At 41.1% G+C, this 26,886-nt stretch overlaps 1 protein-coding gene across 2 annotated transcripts in view; it reads left to right on the plus strand.

The window, feature by feature from the left end:
• GFRA1 (GDNF family receptor alpha 1) overlaps window positions 1–26,886 on the plus strand; it is a 227,726-nt gene that overhangs the window by 124,028 nt on the left and 76,812 nt on the right. For both annotated transcript variants that reach the window (XM_036829574.1, XM_036829576.1), the window contains one exon: window positions 23,216–23,552. In XM_036829574.1, the coding sequence (XP_036685469.1) occupies window positions 23,216–23,552 (337 nt within the window). The remainder of the gene's footprint in view (window positions 1–23,215; window positions 23,553–26,886) is intronic.

Here is a 26,886-nt window from a genome sequence, read left to right on the forward strand (position 1 = left end):
GCTCTTTCTGGAACAAGGCCTGTGATAGTGGAATCATGGCAATATGGAAGAAGTAAGTGAACCGGTTAATCATAAAACTAAAACAACTAACACTGTTGGCCCGTCTATGTGTGAGGCATATATTATCTCAGTTAATCCTCATAACAACTCTATGAGATTCCTACTATGATACCATATCCCCATTTAACAGATGAAGAAGTGGAAGAATAGAGGTTAAGTAATGTGTCCAAAGTCCCATGCCTGTAGGGGTCTGGTTTGAGGGTCTGTGCCCATAGCCGCTCATGTACTTGCTGTGGGAAGATTGAGTGCTCATAGCTTATCTGTGTGGCTTTTTCTCACCTTTAAATTAGAATATTGGACTAGATCATCTCTGAGTTCACATTTAGCCCTAAAGTTTTATAATTTTTGGTAATTGTAATAAAGTGTTTGAAGTTTGAGCCAGCAGACAAAAGGCAAAATTCTCAAAACATCTTCCGTCCCTCCTCCCACCAAATAATTTTCATTGTTATCACACTCGATGACAGCACAGTGGAGAGAATTCCAACAGTCACATCCAATAATATCCATCGTTTCATGAAGAAATGGTTACCACTCATATTCCACTCTGTGTGGCTTTTTGACACGTCCATGGTGGTCCCCAGGAAACGGGTATCTGGGGGAGGAACGTTCGTCGGAGGGAGAGTGGAGGGTCTATTTTTAACTTGAGACCTTTTGTAGAGTTGCTTCCTCCTCTGTTGTCTCCAGTTGTAGGAAATGAGATTTCACCTCGTTCTCATTCACCGACGTGGCATCGTGGTTCATAAAGGAAATTTTCTCTTGGTTGCTGTTGACGTGTTTTACAAAAGGAGGTTCGATGTGCTCTGTGAGAGGATGGCATGTGGCAGCTTCTTGTGTCACTCTTTGGCATGTGCCAGCCGATATGAAGTGACATGTGGTGACAGAGTCACGCTTGGGGCTAGCGCTTTCTTTTGTGTTGATAAAACAGGTAGCCTTTCTGTGGAGAGTCAGGAGTGGGGGGCATGGGCTGGCCTCTTCTGGAAAAAAGGATGTGTCACCGCATGCGTTTTTAGAGGCAAAGGTGTGGTGTGAACCACCACCTCCAGCCAGTTGTGCACGTGAGCTTGACCTTTGGTGACTGACAGCTGTCACAGAATCCGTCGGGCTGTCCCTGCACCTGCAGCCCAGCAGCTCTCTCACAACCATTTCTGCAGAACTCTCCACCGCTGTTTCCCAGGAGACTTGAGGATACAGGCACACTCAGCGGGTTCTGTGTTCCCTGTCTCTATCTCTTAGTGGAACATTTCGAATAGACGAACAAATGTAAACAGTAACATAAATGTACATACAAGCACCCACCAACCCAACTTGATCAAATCTAACATTTTGCCGTATTTGCATCTGATCTCTGTCTCTGTCTTTGTCTCTGTCTCTGTCTCTGTCTCTCTCTCTCTCTCACACACACACACACACACACACACACACACACACAGATAAATAAATCATTGCAGATCCCCTCATCATTCCCAGTTCCCCAGGGATGGATTTACTGTGAAGCTAATGAAACTTAAGATGTTGGTCCCTTCCTTCCACAATCCCTAGGACAGGTCCTAGCAAAGTGTTTCCATGATTATATGTTTTGGTAAAAATTTGTAAAATTCGCAAAAGTAAGAGATTTTAGCTGCAATTGGTGAAATCACCATCTCTTTCCACTCTGACCTTTCTTCCATCACGCGTTCCCGCCTGTGTCCAGAGGATTGGACTGTTCTCAGATACTCGAGCATCTGGATACGGGGAGGCTGACATTGGGCATGCGTTTAGGTTGGGTTTAGCAGGATATATTTACGTGGCTCCCAGTTACTTCACTGTATTTTTAAGTTACAGCTAGACGTCCCAGTGGAGGCACAGCTTCCAGGAACACCCTCCCCGACCACTGTGCCCACTCACCAGCAACATGACACACAGGCACAGGACCGGAGGTCATGGAGTAACATGGATGTGTCCTGTGGTGCCCACACGTGATGTCTGTGGGTGGTAGAGGAGAAACAGTTTGAAAGGTATAGAGCCAGAAACTAGTCTATGGAAAAAATGTCACGTCATTCAACAAGTAAAATTATAAGCAATTTATTCTACTCTTATCAGCCCCTACTCAAATTGGAAGTGCTCTCCTATTAGGAATATACTTGATAATGTAGCATGTGCAGTGATAAACACATTGTATTTTCTGTTCAAAACTCTGTGTTCATGTTTCAAAGAGCGCCTCCTATTGTATATGCTGTGACCCCACAAACCTGGGGCCTGCTTAGATATTGGATTCTGTTCCCCTCTTGATTTGGTGTTTCTCATTCTCTTGCATGTTGTTTTTACCGTGTGTGTGTGTGTGTGTGTGTGTGTGTGTGTGTGTGTGTACACTTGTTTTCTAGCTATTCTTTATATAAATGTTGTTAATTCAGTACGTATACTTCTACAACTTTCCTTATTTTCAGACGTTGTTTTGAGATTTATCCATTTTGATACATATAGCTCTTGTTTATTCATTTTCATTGCCATTTATAGTATTTCATGGTGTGACTATACCATAATTTATTTGTCCTATCTTCTGTCAATGGGCACTGGGTTATAATAATGACTAAATGGAAGTAAACAGCATACAGTGAAAATCTTATTCATCTGAGTGAGAGATTCTTTATAGCCATGGTCTGCAAACTCTTTTTGCTTAGGTATTCCCTAAAAGAATTTTGAAAAACTGTGTACATCTTCATACATTCTTTAATTGGCATCTAAACTATTTCAACCCAAGTTTATGTAGTTGGAAAGGATTTAATCTGCATATATTGTAATATAGATATTTAAATATAAAACTGAAGATTGAAAAAGAATTCAGTGAAATGAAAATAGTGTAATGATCTGACTCTCACTGGCATCCATTTAAATAATATACTACTAAGATATTCCTTAATAGATAGTTTATATTACTCCCTTTGCCCTCTGAACTTGAAATTATGTTCTTTTCCATTCTTAGAATTTTATCTTAATGCAATATATTTTTACGCTTGACAGTCTTTTATTGATAATCTCATCAAATTTCTCTCCTACTGATTCAGAGGAGTTCTAAGTGACTTCTGGATATCGTGCTCTTATTGTTTTGTGAGTTTAAGTATCTTTTACTAGTTGTGGCTTATCTTTGTTCTGTGTTTTTGGATGTTCTTTGTTGTACTAGGTTTTTGATTTTAATGCAGTCAATTTATTAATATTTCCTTTATGGCTTGGGGGTTTGTGTGTCTTCTTTAAAATTTTCTTTCTTATCTTAAAGTCGGAAAGATAATCTCCTACGTTTTCTTCCAAAGGTTTTAAAGTTTTGTTTTCGTATTTAATTCTTTCATTTGTTTAGAATTCATTTTTGTGTATGGATGTCTTAGAAATCTAATCTTTTTTCCAAGGGAATACCCAGTTGTCATAGGACTGTTTTTAAGTAGTTCATCCTTTGCCAGCTGATAGTTTCTGCCAGATTCCTATATATATCTAGCTCTATTTTATTCCTTGCGTGTACTTGTTCCTTGAGATTTTCAACAAGAAGGGCCTTTTTTTGCTTAGCTTACATTATTTTGTATTCCTCACTGGTAACCAGCACTACAGTTATACCCACGCAACTTGTTTAGTTAATATTCACTAACTTGCCCTGAATGTGATAGGGAATGATAGGGGGAAAATGTATATGGTTTAGCCTCATAGTAAACACTATAAATCTTAATTTTAAAATATGAATGAATGAATGAATGAATTGATGAATGAGTTATGTGATAGAATTATTAAAGGATACTTGTTATAGCTTAGATTATTACTGGCTTATCTTGTACTTTAGGATGCAGGAAATTGATCTCATTAATGGATTTAGCTTTCTAGGAAGCCATTTTCTTTTAGCAGAGCCGTATTTCTCAAACTGTGGTCTAGCAGAATCACATGGGAAGTGTATTAAAATGCAGATTCCTGGATCTTACCCCAGATCCACTGAATCAGACACTATGGGAGTGGGATCTGAGCTCTCCAGGAGATTCTTAGGCTCAACAAAATTTAAGAGTCACCGGTTTAATGAAATGTCATTCAGAGCCCCTATTCAGATGTTGTACCCAACAGAGCAGTGTCATTTAGGCTGCCTCACCTCTTTTAGCAAAGCCATCACGCTTGCAGGTCAAAACACATTAGAGGGGAGAAAACATTGGCCTGGGATTGGATCCTAGAGTCCCATATTCCAGGCTTCTTTGGAGTTCATGTGACCTCCTCGTGCATGTTTTTAGTTCCCTGTGTATTAATTTACCCATCTGTGGCTCTTCCTGCTTGTTGGAGAGGTACAATTAAATTGGCCATGTTCGTTGTAGGGAAGAGAGAGAGAATTAAACCAGGACCAGAAGCCCTGCCAGCTGCTATCTTGTTCTCTCCCCCTAAATCTAAATAGCATTCAGGTAGCAGTTGCAATGTATGGATATTTTGTCATCAGCTTAGAGCAAAGTGACCCTTTCTGAAATTTGGCTTGGGGTCCTAGCCTGGAAACTGCCATCACTGCCATTTGTAGGTTGTCGGCCACTCAAACAATTGTTTACACAGACTGCCTGAGGGTTAGTGGACCCATCATGCTATGCTAAAGACAACTGAAGAATTGTATTCAAACCAACCTTTTTAGTAGAGTCATTAGGACTTCTAGGTATTAAAAGAATAAATAAAAGAGAACTGACAGTTCCTGTTTGTTTGAGAAGTGCTTTGCCCAGTGTCCTAAAACCCAGCCTCAGGAACTGGTTCATCACAAGTCTCCAGAATACTCCAGCTTTTTCTCTTTGCAGTAATTCAGTTTGAATGAACATACACTCGGAGTACATGAACCGTACAACTGGTTTTAAGCAGAGATAAAGCTGGGATCATCCCCACCTCCATCCTGAATGGTACAATCATTTTTTATGTCATTCTGCTCGGCAGTGGTGGCAATTAAAGCTCCCAAAGTATGAAATGTTTTCATCAAGTCAGGCATTAAAAATATCGGCCTGTCAGAGGGGGCAGTGGACCTGTGCTTTACTGCAGCTATTCTTCAGCTGCACCAGGGCATGAAGTGGTGAAAAGCATTCATTTCATGCAGTGGGAAAATAAGGCCAACTTCAGCTTTAATCTTTATTATGAGGAGGCTAGTCCCTGTTGGAGTGTAATGAGTGAATGCACCCCATTTAGCTTAAAGTAACAGATCTATATAGACTTGTTTATTTGTAGATAAATATGGGTTTTCTACCACTGACGTTTCTTGATCCACACAAAGTGGTTATATTAATACTGAAACATTATTAATCAATAGTTTGCTGTTTAAAAATACATCAGTAGGACTACCCAATTACCTTTAAGTATATATCAAAGGGCACAAAGCAATCTGACGTATACTAAAAGTCCATTAGAAGTTACCAGACATATTAATTGAAATTTCTAGTTACAATGAACTTTACAGTGTGCATAAAAATTTCTGCTTTGGGTAACAAATAGTTACAGGCTAACTGAAAAGCTGAAGCTTGCAAATCTACTTGGGGGCATGGGAGCGTCTTGGGGATTTTTGAAAATAAAGTCTGGGATGACTTTGTTTTATTTGAATCCAGCATATAAAGGGCTATTACTCAGGACTGTGAATGGAAAGATGCAGGCTTCTCTCCTGTGTGTGTGTGTTGAAGGGAAGGGAGGGATTCTCATAATTTGAAATTAAGCGTTACCAAAGTGGTAGCGGTGCAGGAAGAACTTCACTGGAGGTCAAAGACAAAACAGAACACTAAGATGTGTCTAATACAGCCCTTTCTGATCCTGCTGTGTGGCTGGGCATCGTTGAACTTGATCAATCTGGTTGTGGTAAAAGCCCACAATGAATGATCCCCACCGTATGGTCTCTGCCCCTTCAGTAGCTATTTGTACTAATGGAAGGCTCTGAATTTGTGCTGAGAGGTAAATAATCTTTTGTTTTGTCATCCAGCAATAGCAATAAGCTTTCCCTTCAAACTTCAGTTCTCACTGCCAACAGCCCAGCCACATCTCTCATCTGAGAAGACTCATTTAACCAAACTATTTACCAGACCGACCCCAGAATCACAGACAGTCCAGGAGCTTAAAGAAAAAGAATGCCGTCCCCCCCCCCTCAGTCCCCCACACTTGGGTTCCGTGCATCTGGTTACTTATTTCAAGGAGAGAGACAGCATACGTAAGCCCTTATGGTCCAGGAATGGGATTTACAATAATATGCTCACTAACCAAAACTCAACAACTAAGACCTCGATGCCCTGAGGAACTTGCTATAATGGTACTGGATTGTACAGCCGCGTACATTTCTAATGACTTTGTCAGAAAGTGGCAGCCTCATCAGATCTAAAGGAGGCGGCATTTAGACATGACATCCACATTTAAGCATCACGTACCTGCATCGCTTGTTTGGGGATATGCTCTCCCCCCGCCCCTTGGCGTGTGTCCCTGGGCCATTATCCAGCACAAGTCATCCACCAGACTAGTGTCAGGTGTAACTGATTGTCATTCAGTGCAAGTGAAATCTTTAGTTGAACATTAGTCACTGCTTTAGACATGTTAGCTTCAAGTGGAAGCAGTCAATTATAGACCAGAGGTTTTATGGCTACATTATTACCATCATACGATTAGGTTTTCAGCACTAGCATTCTGTGTGATCGATCTGTGCCAGGACATTGATGGATAGCTTTGTTCTTCAGATGTCAAATATGTGAGACTTCTGTACTTTATGTATTTACTGACACACACATCTCTTGTGGATACCTTTTCCCCTCTGTGATGTTCAGTTTTAGCAGACGATTGTGATTGCTTTCCTTAGAAGACTGTGTGGGGTTTGTAATCACATTTATAATTTCCTTTCTATTCTCTCTCCAGTGAGAAGCACTCCTGAGTTATTGGTACTTTAAAAAAGTCTTCACCACACTAAGAGGACCTCTCTCATTGGTGTCCAGAAATAGATGTGGACAACTGCTTTTTTTTAACTTCCTAGTATGCAGGCACCATACTAGAAATTAATCCCCAATTTCAGGGTATAGGTTAGACTTCCAAAACTTTGATTCTCTGTTATTATGCTATTTGACCTATCTTTCTTAAAGCTACATTTAATTTTTGCTTTTCTTTTTACAAATGTATTTCTAAGTCAAATCTCTGAACTGCATAAGCCACCACTATAACCCTCAAACATCACTAAATATGTTCCCACTTTTAATAATGAACAGAACTTCTTATGTGAAATCCTTGAAGGGCTCATAGAAGACTCTAGGCTGTGGGTCTCCTTTCAGTTAAAACTAATAGCTCTTAAATCTAACATTGAAGGTCATCCATCCCATGCAATAAATAAAGTAGAAACTGGGAGAACCTTGTTCCCCAACAAACGGCCAAGTGAGCTTCCATTTTGTTTTGTTTTGTTTCAAGAGCTTCTTGGAGGGTACCCTATGGTCCTGGGGATGCCAGCTTTCTCACTGAGTCAAAGCAGTCCCCATTTCTACTCCAGGAACTATAGTTCTACCATATTTTTTGCCTTAGGAACGTTCTCAACTCTCTGGGGCCTTTCATTAGCTAACACCACAGAGAGGAGACCATCCGGTGTTTCCTGGTAAGAGAGGCAGCTCTAGACACATCAAGGGAAATTCTTAGGAGCTGTTCATTATTCATTTTTTAAGCCCAAAGGGTCAAAGGCTGATACCTGTGTTTGACAATATCATGGTAAGAAGGCTAAATCACAGAGATATAAGGTCTGGCTTTTTGTGGTTCCTCCTGTGTCTTGAAACAGGATTTTCTGCAACATAGAGCCTCTTCCATGAATGCAGGGGGGTTTGGGGGCCCAGGTCTTCTTCCTGTAGGGCAGAAATTCATAGCTGCTTTTTTTCCCTCCATCCCTTCCCCACCCAAGGGCAGCATGGCTGGCCATTCTGAGGCTAGCTTCCTCACTTCTGTTGTCCCTGAATGCCCTAGCAAAAGGGTGACTCTGTACCTCTGGCATGTCCAGGGGTGCTGAGAGTAGCATTAGCAGCTGGCCTGCACCCTGGCACTTGTGCTGAATGTCATTCTGATCTCGCTAGGCATAAAGCTGATGGAATCATCTTGACCCCCCCAACACTCATATCCAGCTTCAGCCAGTGGTTTAATGTAACCGTTCAAGTGGCCATTTCTCAAAGAAACTAGCTAATGTGCAAGTCCAGATCTCTATCAGAAAAGGCACTCTTTGAAGTTTGAAGAAGTTTTGGGGTAGAACACATACATTTTGCCTAAACTATACCTGTTTTTACTAAGCAAATAGCTAAGTGGAAATATCAGGCTCTAGGAGCTGGGATTGTTCTCATTTAGCCCAGGGTTCTTAATTTATGTGTCCTTCAGGGACACACCACGTACATCCGTGACACAACCGCTTTGTAGCTGATATGCTCCTGTGAGAAACTGAGGAAAGAAGCATTCCAGAAGCAGTCTGCAGAGTGCTGGGTTACCCACTGCCTCAGCCTACTTCAGCAGCCTTAGAGCATCCCGTGGACAGGAGCCAGGTGGGAGGACGCCTTGGGGAGGAGATGTGGCTTGGTGCCCATGGAACACCACGCGGAGATGGCTGTATTTACTCTGCAAATCCTGCCGGAGACAGAGCCGCAGATTAAGTTGCACAGACACAATGGAGGTCCTGGCTAAGGAATTTTAATGTAAAGATTCTGGGGTTTTAAACTTAATCCTTGAGCTAACTGGTGTAGTCCTTCAAATGGGGATCTAACTAGAGTTATACTGGGGCTCAGAAGGGTAACTGTGTGAATGCATTTGGAACCAACTTAAAGCTAGAAATGAAATGAGCAGGGACGCTTGCCAACACACCATTAAAATAAAACCCAGAGGTTCACTGAGGTGCACATAGATGGGCGCACACACGCCTGTCCTGCCGTCTGCTTCCTCTGCAGCTCACAGGAGGCAATGGCAGGTTGATGGGGCGGGCGGTGGGGGGGGCTTTGTCTTAGCCCACCTTAGAAGAACCTGGGCTGGGACTACCTGGCAAATCTAGTCTGGGCTTAATTATGAAGTTGCACTGGGAACACAGGCGAAGAAAGTCTTCTCCTCAGCAAGATCTTCATGGAGTGAGGCCTGAATGAACCACCCACTAGAAGGCACCTCTTAGGGACTGCACTCCAGAAAGTGTGACCAGAAAGCCTAGATTTATCAGGAAAATAAGTGGGTGTGCAGGTAGATAGCAAAAAGAATGACTTAACTGACTGAAGACCAGGGAATTCCAAGTCTGATCATGGGTAGTACCTGGGAGCTTTGTAAAAATACAGATTCTCAGAGGGTAGGACAGAAAGAACCCAGGAATCTGTGTGTTTTGGGTTTTTACTTACTTTTTTAAACTTTGTTCTCCAAGGGATTCTGATGCCCCCTGGGTTTGGTCACTGCTTGAAGGAACCAACTTTTCAAACACTTAAAACCTGTTTGCAAGCCACATAGCACAGGGACATCAGCTCGTTGCTTTGTGACCACCTAGAGGGCTGGGATAGGGAGGGTGGGAGGGAGACGCAAGAGGGAGGAGATATGGGGATATATGTATATGTATAGCTGATTCACTTTGTTACAAAGCAGAAACTAACACACCATTGTAAAGCAATTATACTCAAATAAAGATGTTAAATAAATAAACTGTTTGCAAAAAAAGAGAAATAATGTGCTAATCTTCATTAAAATAGGTCACCTAAGAACCTTTAACCAAACAAAATTTTATTAACCCAACTTGATATGAAATACCTTCTTGAATGAAGCAAAAACATCATTTAAAAATTATATACATATATATAAAATCCAGATTCACAAATCTGACTAATTAAGATGCACATTTCTTCTCCCCATCATCTTCTGGAATGTGGCTACACTCATTCTAGACATTCTGCCCAGCTAGTGGCTTTCTCTCCCTGAAATCTGCCTCAGCTTCTGGCTACTGTCTTTTGAGAATTCACACCCTGTAAATACAAAGCCCTACCATTATTATTCATGCAGCTTTTGTTTATCTTCCCAAAAGAAACAATTGAGCTGTAGCAGATGAGTGATGGTTGCAGGGCTGTGGCGAAGGTAAAAGCCACTGCAGGTGGAGCGGCTTAATGGGGTATTAATTGGGAAGCAGGTGAAGGCAAATAGGTAGCACAGCAGGTATGTAAATAGGCTCGTGGGGAGAAAGGCATTGAATTTTATGCTCTTTAACTAAAAATAAAGGCCTGATATTTAGCTTATCTTTGCTGAAATCCTGCACTGTGAGGGCCCTGACAACCGTCAACATCATCAATGATTCATTATTATCTCAGCATCATCCAGGCTACTTAATAGGATCTTCAACCTCTTCATTTTTCATTGTTTCAGCTGATTCTTTGGCTTTAGAATGCGTACTTTTTCTTCTCTGTATATATATCATGGGTCAGAACAATTTTTGTAGACTGTATAGTGGAGGTGACATTTCAGCCTGTATCCTACCTTCTGGTAGCATCCTTGTGCTCTGGCTCATTGGAGAAACACAGCACATGTACAGTATGAGTATGGATAATAAGACTGCCAAGAGCACATACATCCAAATGCATATTGTCCTTCAAAGTAGTCACCTTGAGAAGCAAAACACTTGTTCCAGAGATATCATTGGCTCAAAACCTCTTTAGGAGAACCACTTCATTGGTTATTTTCAGGGCCAATTTGTAGGTGCCCCATATGAAAAAATCCTTATATATATTCATCACTTATTTTCTACCCCTAAACATTGCCCAACATCATCGCCTTTTTCATGACCACACTTAGTGCTAAATGACATTTGACTTTGAAAATCCATCCCTGATACAGAGGTTTGCTGCTGTTCAGAGTATTCCAAAGAACATGCCTCGGGCTTCTAGGGAAGAGTTCCATGAAATGTCTGGAGTGTTGGCAGCCTCTTTGGGATAAGTGTCCAGCTTCTCAGAGCAATGACTTTGCATGGCACACACTTAGAAATTTCTAAATTTAGGTATGCTAGTTTAAAAGTTCAGGCACATTATTTTAAAGCTACCTTTTTATTTTTATGGTAACTTAGAAAACTGTTAAAAACAAACCACTCCATATTTCCCTTCCAGTTGGTGATATGTTGGTGGAAAAGTGACAGGGAACTTAGGTTCTTGGTTACTTGGTTGGCCCACATTTATTGTTTTCTCTGGGAAGAAGGAGCATCAGTTTTGAAGATGTGTTTAGCACATTACTGTTGAAATGGCTAAATATCAGTGAAGCTTGCACAGGCTAAATATTAGTGGATTAGTTTGTACCCCATAAAATGAATTAGGTTTACATTATCATGCAGATCTTTTCCTGTAGTTGAAGTACTCATTTATTTTATTGCTAATGAGATGTTAGTAATTAAATACCTTTAATTAATGAAAATCAGACAAAAGCAAGGGCTGCTCTTTGTGTCTTCATAAAGATAGTTTGTAGATCTATCTCATTGTAACTTTTGTCTGTAGGAGGACCACAAATCTGAGCTAGTTGGGATCAAGTGTTCTGGTCCAGAGAAAGTCATTAAAAGATTTCGCTTTTGGAAAATTAAAGGAGTAGGCGTTTGGGGATGTTATAAAGATGATCTGAGATTGGGAAAAAAATACTCATAAATGAGAGTCAGTCCTACATGTAATAGCAAATTTCATGGTTGAAGATGCAACAGCATGGAGTACAATTAATAGTTCTGAAGCAGTGGTTGAGTTCTGGGGTAGGCCCCCGAACACATAATTAGATTATTAAAAATGGCCTGTCTTAGGCTGAATATTACTAAATTGAAATCCAATTATGGCTTTATGATTTTGCTGGAAAATATTTAGCTGTTTTGCTTGAGTCTTCGTAGAAGATCATTTCCTCTTTGCATCACCATTAGCACGTCACAATATATTTTCCAAACAAATCTGACCTCAATTATCTTGAATCAATCTTACATTAGATAAAATATATTTTAATGAGTGTTTTTATGTCTGATATTGTAATTGTGCCTCCCCATACTTGAGGAATTAAAAGATGGCGATAGAAGACTTTGCAAAATATCTTTTTAATGAGAGGCATGCCTATTTTAGAAATAACTAAATTGTGCCATCTTAATACACGGAAAGGCATTATGCTCAAATATGTGCCCGAGTGTGCGGCAAGACAAACTTGGTTCAGTTCTCAGTAACTGGCACTGGAACCGTAATAAAGCAGTTGTTTGCAAAGAGATGAGCTTGGAAATTTCATGCACTCCTGCAGTGTGGATTTAAATGCTAAGTTAAATATTTATGAACCCGAGATTTTTATAATTGATCATTGTATGATTTATACACAGTAATTATAATTAGGTTGAAAGAGATTGTAAAAAGCCAGGTTCCTGGTAGCCAAGGCCATTAAATAACGCTAAGCTCCCAAGACAACAATTAGGTGGGAACCATCGAGTTCCGAGCGCCTGTCCCTTTATCCCGTGTACAGTGAGGTACCGCACCTCACCAGGCATCTCACCTGGGCACCAGCTCCTGCATCACCTGCTATCATTTTTCATGCCTTTGTTTCAAACCTAGTTGAACATAAGCAAGTAGGAAACTTCAGAGATCCAATGTATAACAAAAGGAAAAGGTGGAGGAGGTTGGAAAGGTTAATTAAAAATGTAATGATCCCATTTGCTGAGACAGCACTATTAATCATTTTGCAGCAGCAAGCATGTGACTTACCACTTATAGGAGGCATCTAATTTTTTAAGATATGGATGGTGGGGGGGGGGGTGGGAGGGCCACAGTGTGTACTTTATGGAAACGGAAGCTCTCATGGGTGAACTTGGGGTGAGTGAGCATGGGGTGAGCCCATGACTTGTGGTGAACACTGGACGCTGTCTTCACCAGACAGAAGAATTATTTCCAAATTCACAGGTATTCAGAATAATTCAGTCACTGTGAACCCCAGAGAAAACTTGGGTATGGCTTGAGGCTTAATGTAGTTGTGGAAGGTATGAAAAAAACGGTGAGGAGGAAATTCATCATCGTGTAATACGATGTGTCTGAAATGGTGTATGAATGACAGAATGGGCTCCAAAGAGCCAACATGTGCCTTTTAAATGTAATTTTTAGCACCCCAGCTGGAAAAGGCCAAGCTCTTGAAGGATCGATTACAAGGGTCACGACCTGTATGATCAAATTTGCCATCTGATCCACGTGGATAGCAGAAGACCAGACTGTAAATGTGAGCTTCCAGAAAAGCTTGCCCTACCTACCCCCTGTGAGGATCTTGGAGCTTTTTACCCATTTTTTATTTGCTAGGATAACACGTTAGAGGGAGCCTATTAGGAGAGGAACAGTAGTTATGTTAACATGGCAATTAATCAAGTCAGAAAGAAAGGGAAAATGGGTTGTGAACTCAATTCTGCAGCCCTAAAAAGAAAGACAGAAAGATATCCGGAAATTGGCAAGCATTTGTAAACAATGGTCTCTCACTGTCTCTTGTGAACTTTCTGCTTAATAAAGCACACCTTCATGCGGGCCATGCAAATTTTAATATAGTTACAGTTCTATTCTACCTCCTAATCTATAGAAATGGATTTCTAGATCCTTGCATCTGTGTTTCATCCTAAATCATTTTGACTGGTTAGCTGGCCCCGGCATTTGCCAATAACAGTGGCGTTTTCTAAGTGTAAGTAATGAGGGGCTGCCAGCCACAGCGATAGCCTCTTTGATTTGGGACAATGTGAGGATTGTACTTGGGATAAAGGCAGTTCCTCGCTCCAGAGGAATTTAGAATGTGAAAGCTTCTCCTTGTGCATAATTCATCCTTGACACCTCCACGTCTCCCTGTCGTTGGAGGGACGTTTTACATTTGCTCTGCCTGTAGGTCAGGGTTGAAATCGTTGGTCCATGTATACTCTTTGGAGCAGCAGACAGCTGAGAGGTCAGCGCCATGGAGCGCTGGGTTGTTTTTGCTTTTTGTTTTTTACATTCTGTCCCCGATCAAGTTTTATCCTAAATAATACTTGATTTTATAATCAGAAAAGGCAGTTTACATTGTAATCATCAAATCAAAAACCTTGAGGCTTAAACGGACCTTAGATATATCATCTTACAAATGGGGAAACTGAGGCCCACCGAAGGAAAGACACTCAGATAATTGGACCACGTTTAGACCCCCTGCCCCCTAATTCATTGCACCTGACCCTTTTTATTGCATGATCTGGGAGCTGGCCCTCCAGTCGCTGTGAAAGTTATACCTCCCATGCCCAAGAAAACAGGAAACAAGTCACATTAGATGTGATCACAGCCAGAGAGGCTTAGAATGATGATAGAGAAAGCAATATGTAACCTGCAAAGGAACAGCACGGTTATGTGTAACTTTGAAAGGAAAAGCTGGGTAAACGGCCTTCTCCATCCCACAGTGCTGGGCGGGTGCCGGAGGGAGTTCATTAGCCTTCAAAACCCACCCGCATACGCCCTCCCCCAGAAGAAAGAATTTCTAGTAAACAGCCTTCATTCTGAGAATGCTTCCCTTTCAGACAGCATCCCAGACATTCTACCGAGTTAAAGAATGAATAAGAGCAGATGGAGGGAGAGATTAGAGGTGGAGGAGGTGGTGGTGGGGTAACATTTTAATGCTGAGCTCTAAAACGAGCTGTGGTGAGGATGGCACTCAGAGTTACGGTAAAGCTGTTCAGAAGCTTTCCTACGCAGGCCAGAAGGCGCGTGTGCCCAGACCGTAAACCAGGAGCGTGCCTGCTCCTCCTCCATGCCGTGTGTGAGTTTATGGGGAGTTAGGTGTGAATCAGTGGCCTAAATTGAATCCTTCCGCCCATTCCTCCCTCTGCCCTCGAGTCACTGAGGGAGCAGTTTTGTGCACTGGCAGACGCATTTAATACAAACAGGGGATCAATCTTCTTACCAAGTAAAAACTCAACTCTAATTTAAATGTCCTGTGATTTCAGGAGTGTTTATTTTGAACTTCATTACAGCAGGATACCTGAGAGAGAGTTGGAGGTGAATTTGTGAGGACACTAAGAAGGGAGGTGAAATTGGGGCTAAGAGTTGTTTTACATATTCTGTGCATGTGAGACTTTTTTTTTTTAAGGATAGGGTATACATGAATCAAGTTTTTTCAATATTTTGTTTGAACGTTTTCAAACACACAGACAAGTGGAAAAAATTTTACATCAACCTACCATCTAGAGTCTACTATTACATTTGAATGTAGTTGGCTCTGTAAGTATGCATCTACCCATCCTTCTGTCCATCTGTCAATTCATCAAAGTTTTAAAAATGCAGATATCAATATACTTGCCCTAAGTGCTTCAGCATATATACTGTTAACAAGTTTTTAATATTTGTTTATTTCTTTTCCTTTTGAGGTGAAATTTCTATATGTACAAACCTTAAGTGTACCATTCTCTGAGTTTTGACCCAGACTTCTATTTAGAGAACATTACCATCGATCCAGAAAGTTCCCTCTTGCCTCTTCCCAGCCAATCCCCACCTCCATCCCCTGGAAGCAACCACTCTTCTCTTCTGATTTTTTTCATCGTAAATTAGTTTCACCTCTTCTAGAACTTCACATAAATAGAATTATTCAATGCGTACTTTTTGTGTAAAGCTTTTTTTTTTTTCCACTCAGAACTGTGTTGTTGAGATTCATCCATGCTATCGTGTGTATAAATAGTTCATCTGTTCTTATTTCTGAGTAGTATTCCATTATGTGGATAGACCACAGTTTGCTTGCCATTCCTAGTGATGGATACATGAGCTGTTTCTAGTTTTTCGTTATTATCAACATAGCGCTATCATACTCTTGTCCAAATCTTTTTATGGACATATGTTCTCATTTCTCTTGGATGAATACCTAGAAGTGGAAATGCTGGATCATAGGGTAGGTATATGTGTAGTTTTATAGAAATCTGCCCCAAATTTTCACAAGTGGATGGACCATTTTACATTCCCATTGGAATATATGAGATTCCAGGAGCTCCATGTCTTTGTAAACATTTGGGGTTTTCATACTTTAATTTTAACCACCAGTATATAGTGTATCTCATCATGGTTTTAATTTGCGTTTCCCTGATAACTAATGATGTTGAACACTTTTCATGTGCTTACTGACCATTCATATATCTTCTTCTGTGATGTGTCTGTTTAAATATTTGACCCATTTTTCAATTGGGCTGTTTATTATGCTTGAGTTTTAGGCATTCTAAATATATTTTAGATACTTGTTCTTTGTCAGATACATGTTTTACAAATATTTTCTTCTCATCTGTGTTTTGTCTGTTTTTCTTCATTTCTTAAGAAATTGTTTTTTGATGAGTTTTTAACTTTGATGAAATCTAACTTACCATTTTTTTTAATGTTGTTGCTTTCTGTGGTCCTCTCTAAGAAACCTTTGCCTGCTTCTAAGATTATCTTGTTTTCCTCTGAAAACTTTGTGATTTCAGCTTTTATGTTTAAGTATGTGATCCATCTTGTATTACTTTTTATACATGGTGTGAAGTAGGGATTGAAGTGTTTTTGTTGTTTTTTGTTTTTTACATTGATTTTCGATTATTCTAGAACCATTTGTTGAAAAGATTTCTTTCTGTGTTGTATTTCTTTAGTGACTTTGTAAAAAAATCAGATATGTGGGTATATTTAATCTGAGTTCTGTTTTCTGTTCCATTATCTCACTTGTCTGTGCCTATGCTGTACCACACTGTCTTGATAACTAGCTTTATGGTAAATCTTGAGGTCAGTGTAAAGTCCTTCAATTTTGTTATTCATTTTCAGTTGCTTTGACTATGCTGTGTCCTTTGCACTTCCATATAAATTTTAGGATCTCCTCCATATAAATTTTAGGATCTGCTTGCCAATTCCAGAACACATTATGATTTGGAGATAATTGACATGTTAACAATACTGAGTCCTCTGATCTGTGAACATGGTATATATTTCCATTTACTTACATCTTCTTTAATTTTCTCAGCAGTTCTTTCTAGTTTTCAGTGTAGAGATCTTGCAAATATTGTGTTAAACTCGTTGCTAAGTGCCCCTTTCTTGGTGAATTATGCTTTTAATTTTGTTTTCTAGTATTTTTGCCGATAGCTTATAAAAATACAATTGATTTTTGTATATTAAGTTTATGTCCTTTGATTTTGATAAATTCATTTCTTAGTTCTAGTAGTTATTTTGTAGATTCTTTAGGATTTTCTAAGTCATTTATAAGTAGAGATGCCTTCCTTTCCAATACCTTTTACATTGCTTTATTGCAATGGCTACAACCTCCAGTACAGTGTTGACTATAGGTGATAAGAATGGGCATCCTTTCTTTGTTCCTGATTTTAGGCAGGAAAGAATCAGTATTTCACTGTTAAATATGGTTTTAGCTATACATTTTTCATAGGTTCTCTTTATCAGATTAAGAAGGTTCTCTACTATTCTTAGATTGCTAAGCATTTTTTTATTATGGAATGAGTGTTGAAACTTGTTGAATACTTTTTCTTTGTCTGTTAAAATAGTCATATGGTTCTCTTCCTGTCTGTTAATATGGTGAACTACATTGATTTTTAAATATTAAACCAACCTTGCATTTTGGGATAAACGTTAATTGGTCGTGGTACATTATCCTTTTAACATATTGCTAAATCCTATTTACTAAACTTTTTGAATCTATATTTGTAAGGAATATTAGTCTGTAATTTTCTTCTTTTTTCTTAATCATATTCTACTATTTTGGTAATGCTGGCCTCGTATATCAAGTTGGGAAGGGTTATGAGAATGTTTTGTGTGAGTGAGAATCATAAGCAAAAAGGAAGTCACACATTTATCTGTAATCTGGAAATCAGTTAGTAGTTTCTGCCTCTCTGAATGTGCCAGGTTGTGCATTCTGGAATTTGTCACAGGCTCTGAAATAATGATAAAGAGATGGTGCTCTGGCAGTGTCATTTATTGATGAAAACAGAATCAGCTCAAAGTGAGGCTGAGGCACACCAGGTGCTAAATGGAGTGAACTCTGAGCAATTGGTTTGGACATTAAATCGTTCACCCTATTCCCACTTCATGCAAAACTTTTCCTTTGAAATGTTGCTTTTCTTTTTTGATAATACCAAGAGGAAAACAATTAATTAGTATTTTATGTAGTTTTAACAACTTTGAAAAGGAAGTAAACATTATTTAACAAAGCAGGCATACACTAGGCCAATTTTTTTTCTTCCAGTTTTCTTGAGATATAATTGACATATAGCACTGTATAAGTTTAAGGCATACAGCATAATGACTTGACTTACATATATTTTGAAATGATTACCACGATAAGTTTACATCCATCATCTTATATAGATACAAAAAAAGAAGAAAACATGTCTTTTTCCTTGTGAGGAGAACTTTTAGGGTTTACTCTCTCAGCAATTTTCAAATATATCATACAGCAGTGTTAACTATAGTTATATGTTGTACATTACATCCCTAGTACTCAATTATCTTATAACTGGAAGTTTGTACCTTTTAACTACCTTCATCCAGTTCCCCCACCCTCTCCCCTTGCCTCCGATAACCACAAATATGAGCCTTTTTTTCTATGAGTTTGTTTTTTATTTTTGTTTTTCTGGGTTTCACATATAAGTAAGATCATACAGTATTTGTCTTTCTCTGTCTGACTTACTTTACTTAGCGTAATGCCCTCCGAGTCCATCCATGTTGTTGCAAACGTCAGTATTTCCTTCCTTTTATGGCTGAATAGTGTTCCATTGAAAAATATATACCACATTTTCTTTGTCTGCTTTATTCCTTGGTGAATACTTGGCTATTGTAAATAATACTTTAATGAACATGGGAGTGCAGATATTTCTTTGATAAAGTGATTTTGTTTCCTTTGTATATATACCCAGTAGTGGAATTGCTGGATCATATGGTAGCTCTGTTTTTAATTTTTTGAGGAACCTCCATACTGTTTTCTATAGTGACTGTACCAATTTACAATCCCAGCAGCTGTGCACAAGCTGTGTCCACCATCTCACCAGCATTTATTATCTCTTTTGATGACAATTGTTCTAACAGGCCTGAAATGATATCTCATTGTGGTTTGATTTGCATTTCCCTACCGATCAGCATCTTTTCATGTACCTGTTGGCCTTTCATATACCTTCTTTGGTAAAATGTCTCTTCAGGTCCTTTGCCCATTTTTTTACTTAGGTTATTATTATTATTGCTACTTTTACTATTGAATTGTATGAGTTCTTATAAACCCCTTATCAGAACATGATTTGCAAATATTTTCTTCCATTCCATAAGTCACCTTTTCATTCTGTTGATGGTTTGCTTTGCTGTGCAGAAGCTTTCTAGTTTGACGTAATTCTACTTGTTTATTTTTTGTTGTTATTGCTTGTGTCATATCCAAAAAAATCATTGCCAAGGCCCATGTCAAGGAGCTTTTTTCCAGGCCAATTTTTTAAAACTTGTGTATTATATGGAGAACTTTCAGAGAGAAATAAATTTTCTGGACCTCATGTGTTAAGTTTATTTTTATTATAATTTTATTTGAAGTTTATAAACATAAAACTATCAGCTCTTCTTTGCTTTTATACAATTATAAAGGCAACACACACCAATTAGGTATGAACAAAACATTTAAAACAATGAAATACAAATTAATAACATAAATTTAATATGAGAAATGATATTGTTTTGCTGAAACTAATTGGTGCTTACAATCAGGATGTAGTTCTCTGTTTCAGCATGAGTTCTTTTGAGTTTGACAGGCCTACATTACTGGGTGCCATGTGATGACTTAATTTTTCTGTCATTTTTCTCCATTTGAACTTACATGAACCGTTTGTTCATATATCCCTGGCTACGTCATTTAAGTATTAAGTCAACCTGTGTGCCTCTATTCTTTTCTTTTTAGCCAGAGATCATAAGGTACCATTGAACACCAATGCAAGTGAAATTGTGTTCCGATATCCAGCCTTAAGGGCCTAATCCAGATGGTCCAGAATTGGTCATATTAATTTCTTTTAGATTATCATCCCAAAATGCATAATTTAGAAATCTCCTAGCTTGCTATAGATCTTCAGGAATATCAATCAGTGTTGCCAGTGGGCCCAACAGCACATCATTAGAAAGTCTCAAAAGAGGAAAATTCTAGAAGTGTCACCAAAGCCTGGTGGAGGCCCTGGTGATCTGTCAGGGCACATGGTGAATATTTCACTCCTTGAGTCCTGAAGTGCCTGAGTGTGAAAACAGAGGAGCAAGAGAGAAGCCACTTTGGGAAAATCATGATGGAGAAAATGCACCAGGTGTGCTTGTTAAACCAGCAGGATGTACGTGCAGCTGCTGGCTTCCTGCACTGCTCACCTAAGAAGGGCTGAATGTCTTGTTTATTGCCTTCCCCATTAAATTGTTGAATTCAGATGTCATAGGCAGAAACACGCACCTGGGGCATCATAAAATACTGCTTACGGTGCCAGGGTATATCTTTGTGATTCCAGCATATTGGGTTTTCTTAAAGCAAGGCATACCATCAGTAGACCAGGGAGAGTTTTTCATTTCCTGAAATGTTGAACTTGTTGTGTCTGTTCTTCTTTTCTTGGATAAAATTTTATTTTATTTTAGTAGAACATTTAACATGAGATCTACATTCGTAACAGGTTTCTTTTTTAATTTTATTGAAGTATAGTTGATTTACAATGTTCTGTCAATTTCCTCTGCATGGAAAAGTGACTCAGCCTTACACATATATACATTCTTTTCCATATTCTTCTCCACCATGGTTTGTCACAGGATACTGAATATAGTTCCCTGTGCTGTACAGTAGGACCTTGTTGTTTATCCATCCTATATGATAATAGTTTGCATCTGCTAATCCCAAACTCCCATTTCTTCTCTCCCCTACCCCTGCTCCCCCTTGGCAACCACAAATCTGTTCTCTATATCTGTGAGTCTGATTTTGTTTTGTAGATATGTTGATTTGCATTATATTTTAGATTCCACATATAAGTGATATCATATGGTATTTGTCTTTCTCTTTCTGACTTAATTCGCTTAGTATGATAATCTCTAGGTCCCAATGGGCAGAAGACCTAAATAGGCATTTCCCCAAAGAAGACATACAGATGGCCAAGAGGCACATAAAAAGATGCTCAACATGGCTAATTATTAGAGAAATGCAAATCAGAACTATACAATGAGGTACCGCCTCATACCAGACAGAATGGCCATCGTTAAAAAGTCTATGAATAACAAATGCTGGAGAGGGTGTGGAGAAAAGGGAAGCCTCTTACACCTGTTGGTGGGAATGTAAATTGGTGCAGCCACTATGGAAAACAGTATGGAGGTTCTTCAAAAAACTAAAAATAGAGCTGCCATGTGATCCAGCGATCCCACTCCTGGGCATATACCCAGACAGAACTATAATTCGAAAAGATACATGCACCCCTATGTTCGTAGCAGCACTGTTTACAATAGCCAAGACGTGGAAACAACCTAAATGTCCATCGACAGATGAATGGATAAAGAAGATGTGGTTTATATATACAATGGAATATGACTCAGCCATACAAAAGAGTGAAATAATGCCACTTAACAGATTTTTAAGTGCACAATACAGTATTGTTAAGTGTAGGTGTGATGTTGTACAGCCCATCTCTCGAACTTATTCATCTTGCATCACTGAAACTTTATACCTCTTGAATAACAACTCCCCGTTTCCCCCTCACCTCAGCCTCTGGCAACTACCATTCAACTCTCTGCTTCTGTGAGTTTGAGAGTTTTAGATACCTCATATACGTGGAACCATACAGTATTTGTCCTACTGGGACTGGCTTATCTCGCTTAGCATAATGTCCTCAAGGCTCATCAATGTTGTTGCCCATGGCAGGTCTCCTTCCTTTATTTAAGGCTGAATATCCCATGTGCCTTTTAGATACTAAATGCACTGCCCTGTCTTTTGGTCCCACCCAACCCAGCTAGACTCTGTCTCCTCTCTTGCTAATTCTCAAATGCCTCCATGGTCCCCATCAACTGGGCGCATAAAGAGAATGAAAGGGGGTTGCAGAACCCACGAAGGGGCTGAGGCCTGAGCAGGAACTTGCTGGGGATTGAATCCCACGATTGTGTGGTGCTTGTCTGCTGCCTTCTTGCTGTCTCCGGAGGGTCCCTGCTACACCTAATTATCAATTTTCCATGGGCCATCTCATAACTTGGCTCTAGGAGGTTTTTCCATCACTTCGCCTCGCTCGGTAAGACCTATATTATGGGAAATGAGCTTAATTTCCCTTGTCCATTCATCTTTTAACTTTGCCCATTAGACTTGGCCCAGCCAGCCCACCCAGCCACCCCAGTGAGCCCTGCCTCTTCCGTGCTTTCTCTCCAGGCCTCTCAGCGGGCAGCCTGGCAGTGGACAGCACTGGTTTCTCTGACAGCATGAGCACAGAGGGCTTGGACAGAAGGCAACATATGTTTTGTGAGATTCCTAAGGCGTATGGTTTGTAAGCCCATTGAAATTCTATCCAAAATACTAACTGAATTTTTCTAATCTGCAACCTCATTACTCATAGATCCCAAATTTTCTATGCGGTAAGTTAAATGGTAATTGAGGTTTGCAAATTTTTATGTAATTTATTCTGGTTTTCTTCCAGTGGCCTGTGAGCTAGAACTTAAATACAGCTTCGATGTAGTTGCTTCTTCCTGTTTAGAGAGCTAGCATAATATTTTGTCTTCTGGGCTCAAATAACCATGCAATTACTCTGTAATCATATAGTAATTAACATGTACTATGTGCATTTATTACATAATTATATTCCTGGAGGATTGCATGGCAATTATACTTACATTCAGCATATCATTTTATATATTATATAATAAACAAGTATATAATTTGTTGCTTTTTTCTTTTATCCTAATTTCAATTTACCAGCCAGGAGCTGGAAACTTGTTCTCCTGTTGCCTTGTTTTATATATAGTCGGGCAGGTGCCTGAGCTCCTTTGGCCTTACTCAATACCTCCTAATTATACATCTGAGACAATGCTAGGAGCTTGTGTGCTGCCGTGGGCTCCCAGCCTTTGTGCCCCTGATACTTTCTCATTGTCATGAACTCATTAAGTTATTAGCTTCAAGACACAGAGTTGATCAGAGCTGCCAGCACTGCCAGGTGAATGGCCAGATCCCAGTGAAAGCAGAGCAGCCCCAGCACCCAGCCCTGTGATCACGCTGCCTTTCTCTCCTTTTGCAGTGGAGCACATCCCGAAAGGGAACAATTGCCTGGACGCCGCCAAGGCCTGCAACCTGGACGACACCTGTAAGAAGTACAGGTCTGCCTACATCACACCGTGCACCACCAGCATGTCCAACGATGTCTGCAACCGGCGCAAGTGCCACAAGGCCCTCCGGCAGTTCTTCGACAAGGTCCCGGCCAAGCACAGCTACGGGATGCTCTTCTGCTCCTGCCGGGACATCGCCTGCACCGAGCGGAGACGGCAGACCATCGTGCCGGTGTGCTCCTACGAGGAGAGGGAGAAGCCCAACTGCTTGAATTTGCAGGACTCCTGCAAGACGAATTACATCTGCAGGTAAGCGCGTGCCGGCAGCCTGGTGATTAAGGAGGTGGTGGAGAGAACCTTTATGCTGCTTCAGTGGCCAGGCTTCTATCTTCTGAATTTCTGCAGGGGGGTGGCGGAGGGGAGTCATTGGGATGGATGGGCCAAAACCTGACCTCTGCTTCCAGCACGAGGTTCTTCAGCAGCTGATCAGCCTTTTGTGCTGAGGAAGGTTCCCGTCTTTAACCTGAGGAAAGCTTTGAGAGGTGCTGGAATGAGGTCAGTAGGACTTCGTAAGCGCAGAGGGTCACCTGAGCCCAGGTGAGCTTGAAGGCATGTGCCCCCTCTGTTAGACCTGAGAGCTGCCAGGGGTCAAAAGCATTAAGTAAGTGGGGTAGCAGGTGCTGGAAATACGGGAGCTCTTGTCATCAAGGTCAGAAAACTGGAAGAGAGCAGCGAGAGGGAGGGATGGAGCTGTGTCCAGCCCCAAAGAGGAGAACTTCCAGAATGCCTGGGTCTGTTCTGGGCCATTCAGTCCATGACGTGGCTGAGAGTAGATGCCTTCCATGCTTCCGGATCTCAGCCCCCATCGAAACCTGGCTGTGTTGTTGAAAAGAGTCACTTCCTTTTCCTTTTTGGCCATTTATTAATTTATTTTAATGTTTGAAGGACTCCATGAATATATTCAATGTGTTTCTTTTTTTAAAAAAAAAAAGCAAAAAAGCAATATAGAATTAGTAGAGGGAAAAGGAAGGTTCCGCTTCTCTCTGCTTCTACTTGCTCCCAACCATCACTGTCAACAATTTTGATGTGAGTCCTTCCAGAACTTTGGGTTGAATTCATTGCTGATCGAAGCAAGTAGATTTTGGTAAGCAGAGACTTGACTCTTTGCAGCCGGAGGCAAAGCTGGTGCTGCATTCAGAGCACGGGATGGATGTTGAGTTAGAGATGCAGACGCGGTGGCAGCATCGGACAACACCTGTACTTTGCCCCCAGGATAGAGCCAGGAATCTTCAAATGCCATCGCTGACAAAATCCTATGCACTTGATAAATGTTCACGGGTGGGCAAGTAGGTGAGGGTGTGACTTTGTGTTTGTTTTCTTGTAAGTTTCCCGTTTCTAAAGAGCAGAGGGCAGGGAAAAAACTGATAGTTTGAGGATTCTGGTAAGCTGAGTTTTGTCAGTTTAAGTTTTATTCTGATAGAATGGAGTCGCATTCTTTCCTTAGACTAGCTCTAATAGTGACCAAAGAAAAATAAAAGTCCTTGTTATCTGTAGATCTCCCGCATGCTGAAGACTTTCTGGGAGTAATATCCCTCCATTTTTTTCCAAGTTGGAAGCTATCTGAGGAAGAACTCAGATGGCCGAGCTTGTCCTGGGAGGAGTCAGGTGCTCAGGCAATGCAACTTCTCCAAAGACTCTTCCTCACCTTCACGCCCCTCTTCCACTGAGACCCTCTTAACTGAGGGCTAGGATCAGGGATCACTGTGCTCTAAGGGTCCTGAGGAAGAGGCAGGACCTCCTCGCAGCTATAACCGGGGGAAGCCAATCAGCCAGGGGACTCTAAGAACCCCCTGCTCGAGATGAATGTGGTGAGGACAGGACCAAGGGAGAAGCTGTGGGAGCTTAGCCTGGCGTTAGGATGTCAGGGAACAGAGACTCTGAAGACCTGTCCTCTGAAGACCCCAAGTTCCTCTGCCCCTTTAGTCTTTGAGCAGAGGAATCCCTCTGCTAAAAGCAGGACTTTCCAGGGTCTTCTTGGCTTGAAGCCAGACAGCCCCTCCCTGTCTCTACAGGAGACATTATCCTGTTCGCTGATGGGTCCAAGCCAGGAAGCCTGGAGATGGGAGGCTGCTGTCGGGGGAGGGAATGGAGCAGTGCGTGAGCCCTCCGTCCGCTGGTCCATGGCTGGCAGGCGGAGAGAGCGTGGCGATGGAGCCTTTCCTGCTCTTCTCACGAGGTCTGTCTTGCACGTGAGGTCCAGAGGAGGCTCCTGACACCTCCTGTGCAGGCTCCAAGCCCACCGTGAGGGGTCCATTTGCATTACCTGGCCTGCCCTCCAAAAAGAGAGAATCCTTGGAGAGTTGGTGTGAATCAGTCGAATCAGATTGCTTCCCTGCTAAGCTGTGGTGAGAAATAGCTGGAAGTTTGGGAACTTGGGGTGTTCCGAGGAGGTGGCAGGAGGAATCTGCAGATAATGGGATGGTTTGGGTCCTGTTGGGGGACCAGACTGGTTCCAGGAACTGGTTGTGCTGAGGCAGCCCAAGTAGCATAGCGTGGCCTCAGCTGATGGGGCAGAAAGGAACAGGGGACAATAGGACAGCCCTCACCTAATGACTGACTGCGCCTGGTCACACCAGGGTCGGGCTGTGGTGACAGCGGCCACCAGGCGGTGGGGTGAGGTCGGGCTGGGCTGGAAGCTGCAACCAGAAGCAGTCTCTGTGCTGCTGCCAGATTCCTGGCTCTGGGATGTTTGGGAATCCAGATCCTAGACTCTCTAGGGCCCTCCCAAGTGAAATTTGCTTCCGTGTGATTGGTGGGTTTTATACCATCTCGAGTCTTCTCTGGGAAGGTGAATCGGTGACTTCCCCTGGTGTTACCTGTCCTTAAGTTATTTATCCCGTAATTTCTTTCCAGAGCCTGAACTTATTACTCATGATTACCCCCTCCCTGTCAGATGTGGTAAATGTAATTTAAGCTGCTAGGTAGGCTAGCAGTGTTTTCTTACATCGGGTTTTATTAATCTTGTCTTTAATTTTATGCCTTTTATTGCATCTCTTCTCAATCCGTCTCGGTGAAGCCCTTGTAGTTGCTACTACGTAGAGCAGCAGCTGGGGCTTCGGCAGGGTTTCGTGTTAAAGCTGCTCTGACCCAGACCCATTTGGAGGAATGGAGGTACCCCCAATGGGATGACTAAAGGCCCAATTTGAATATCCCCAAAGCGAAGGGATAGCAAGAGGGAAAATCGCTTCCTAAAAAGCATATTCTTTGAAAGCTTACATTTCAAATGCTCCATTGCCATCTCAACATCAGGGACTGTCAAAGAGCTGCTGCAGCTCATTAAAACCTCCCTGCACTTAATGTTTTCCAGCTCGAAGCACACAGGTTTCCTTCCCCAGAGTCCAGCGGTGCCTCTGTGCAAAACCTGTCTCTCCTGCGTTGTGCCTTCAAACAGAGGAGATGCAACTTTAGCTTTTCCTTTTGACTTTGTTTTCTTTCCTCCTTTTCCCTTTTAGGGAAGCTGACAGGTTTCTTTCCTCTTGGGGTGGTTGGGGAGAGGCGAGAGCTTGACTGTTGTTTAGGCCTCCAAGCTCGTCTGCAGAAAAGCAAACGCGGAGGTGTTATTAGAAGGCTGTGATGAAATTCA

The sequence above is a fragment of the Balaenoptera musculus genome, chromosome 16, assembly GCF_009873245.2.
Source record: "Balaenoptera musculus isolate JJ_BM4_2016_0621 chromosome 16, mBalMus1.pri.v3, whole genome shotgun sequence".
Taxonomy (NCBI): domain Eukaryota; kingdom Metazoa; phylum Chordata; class Mammalia; order Artiodactyla; family Balaenopteridae; genus Balaenoptera; species Balaenoptera musculus.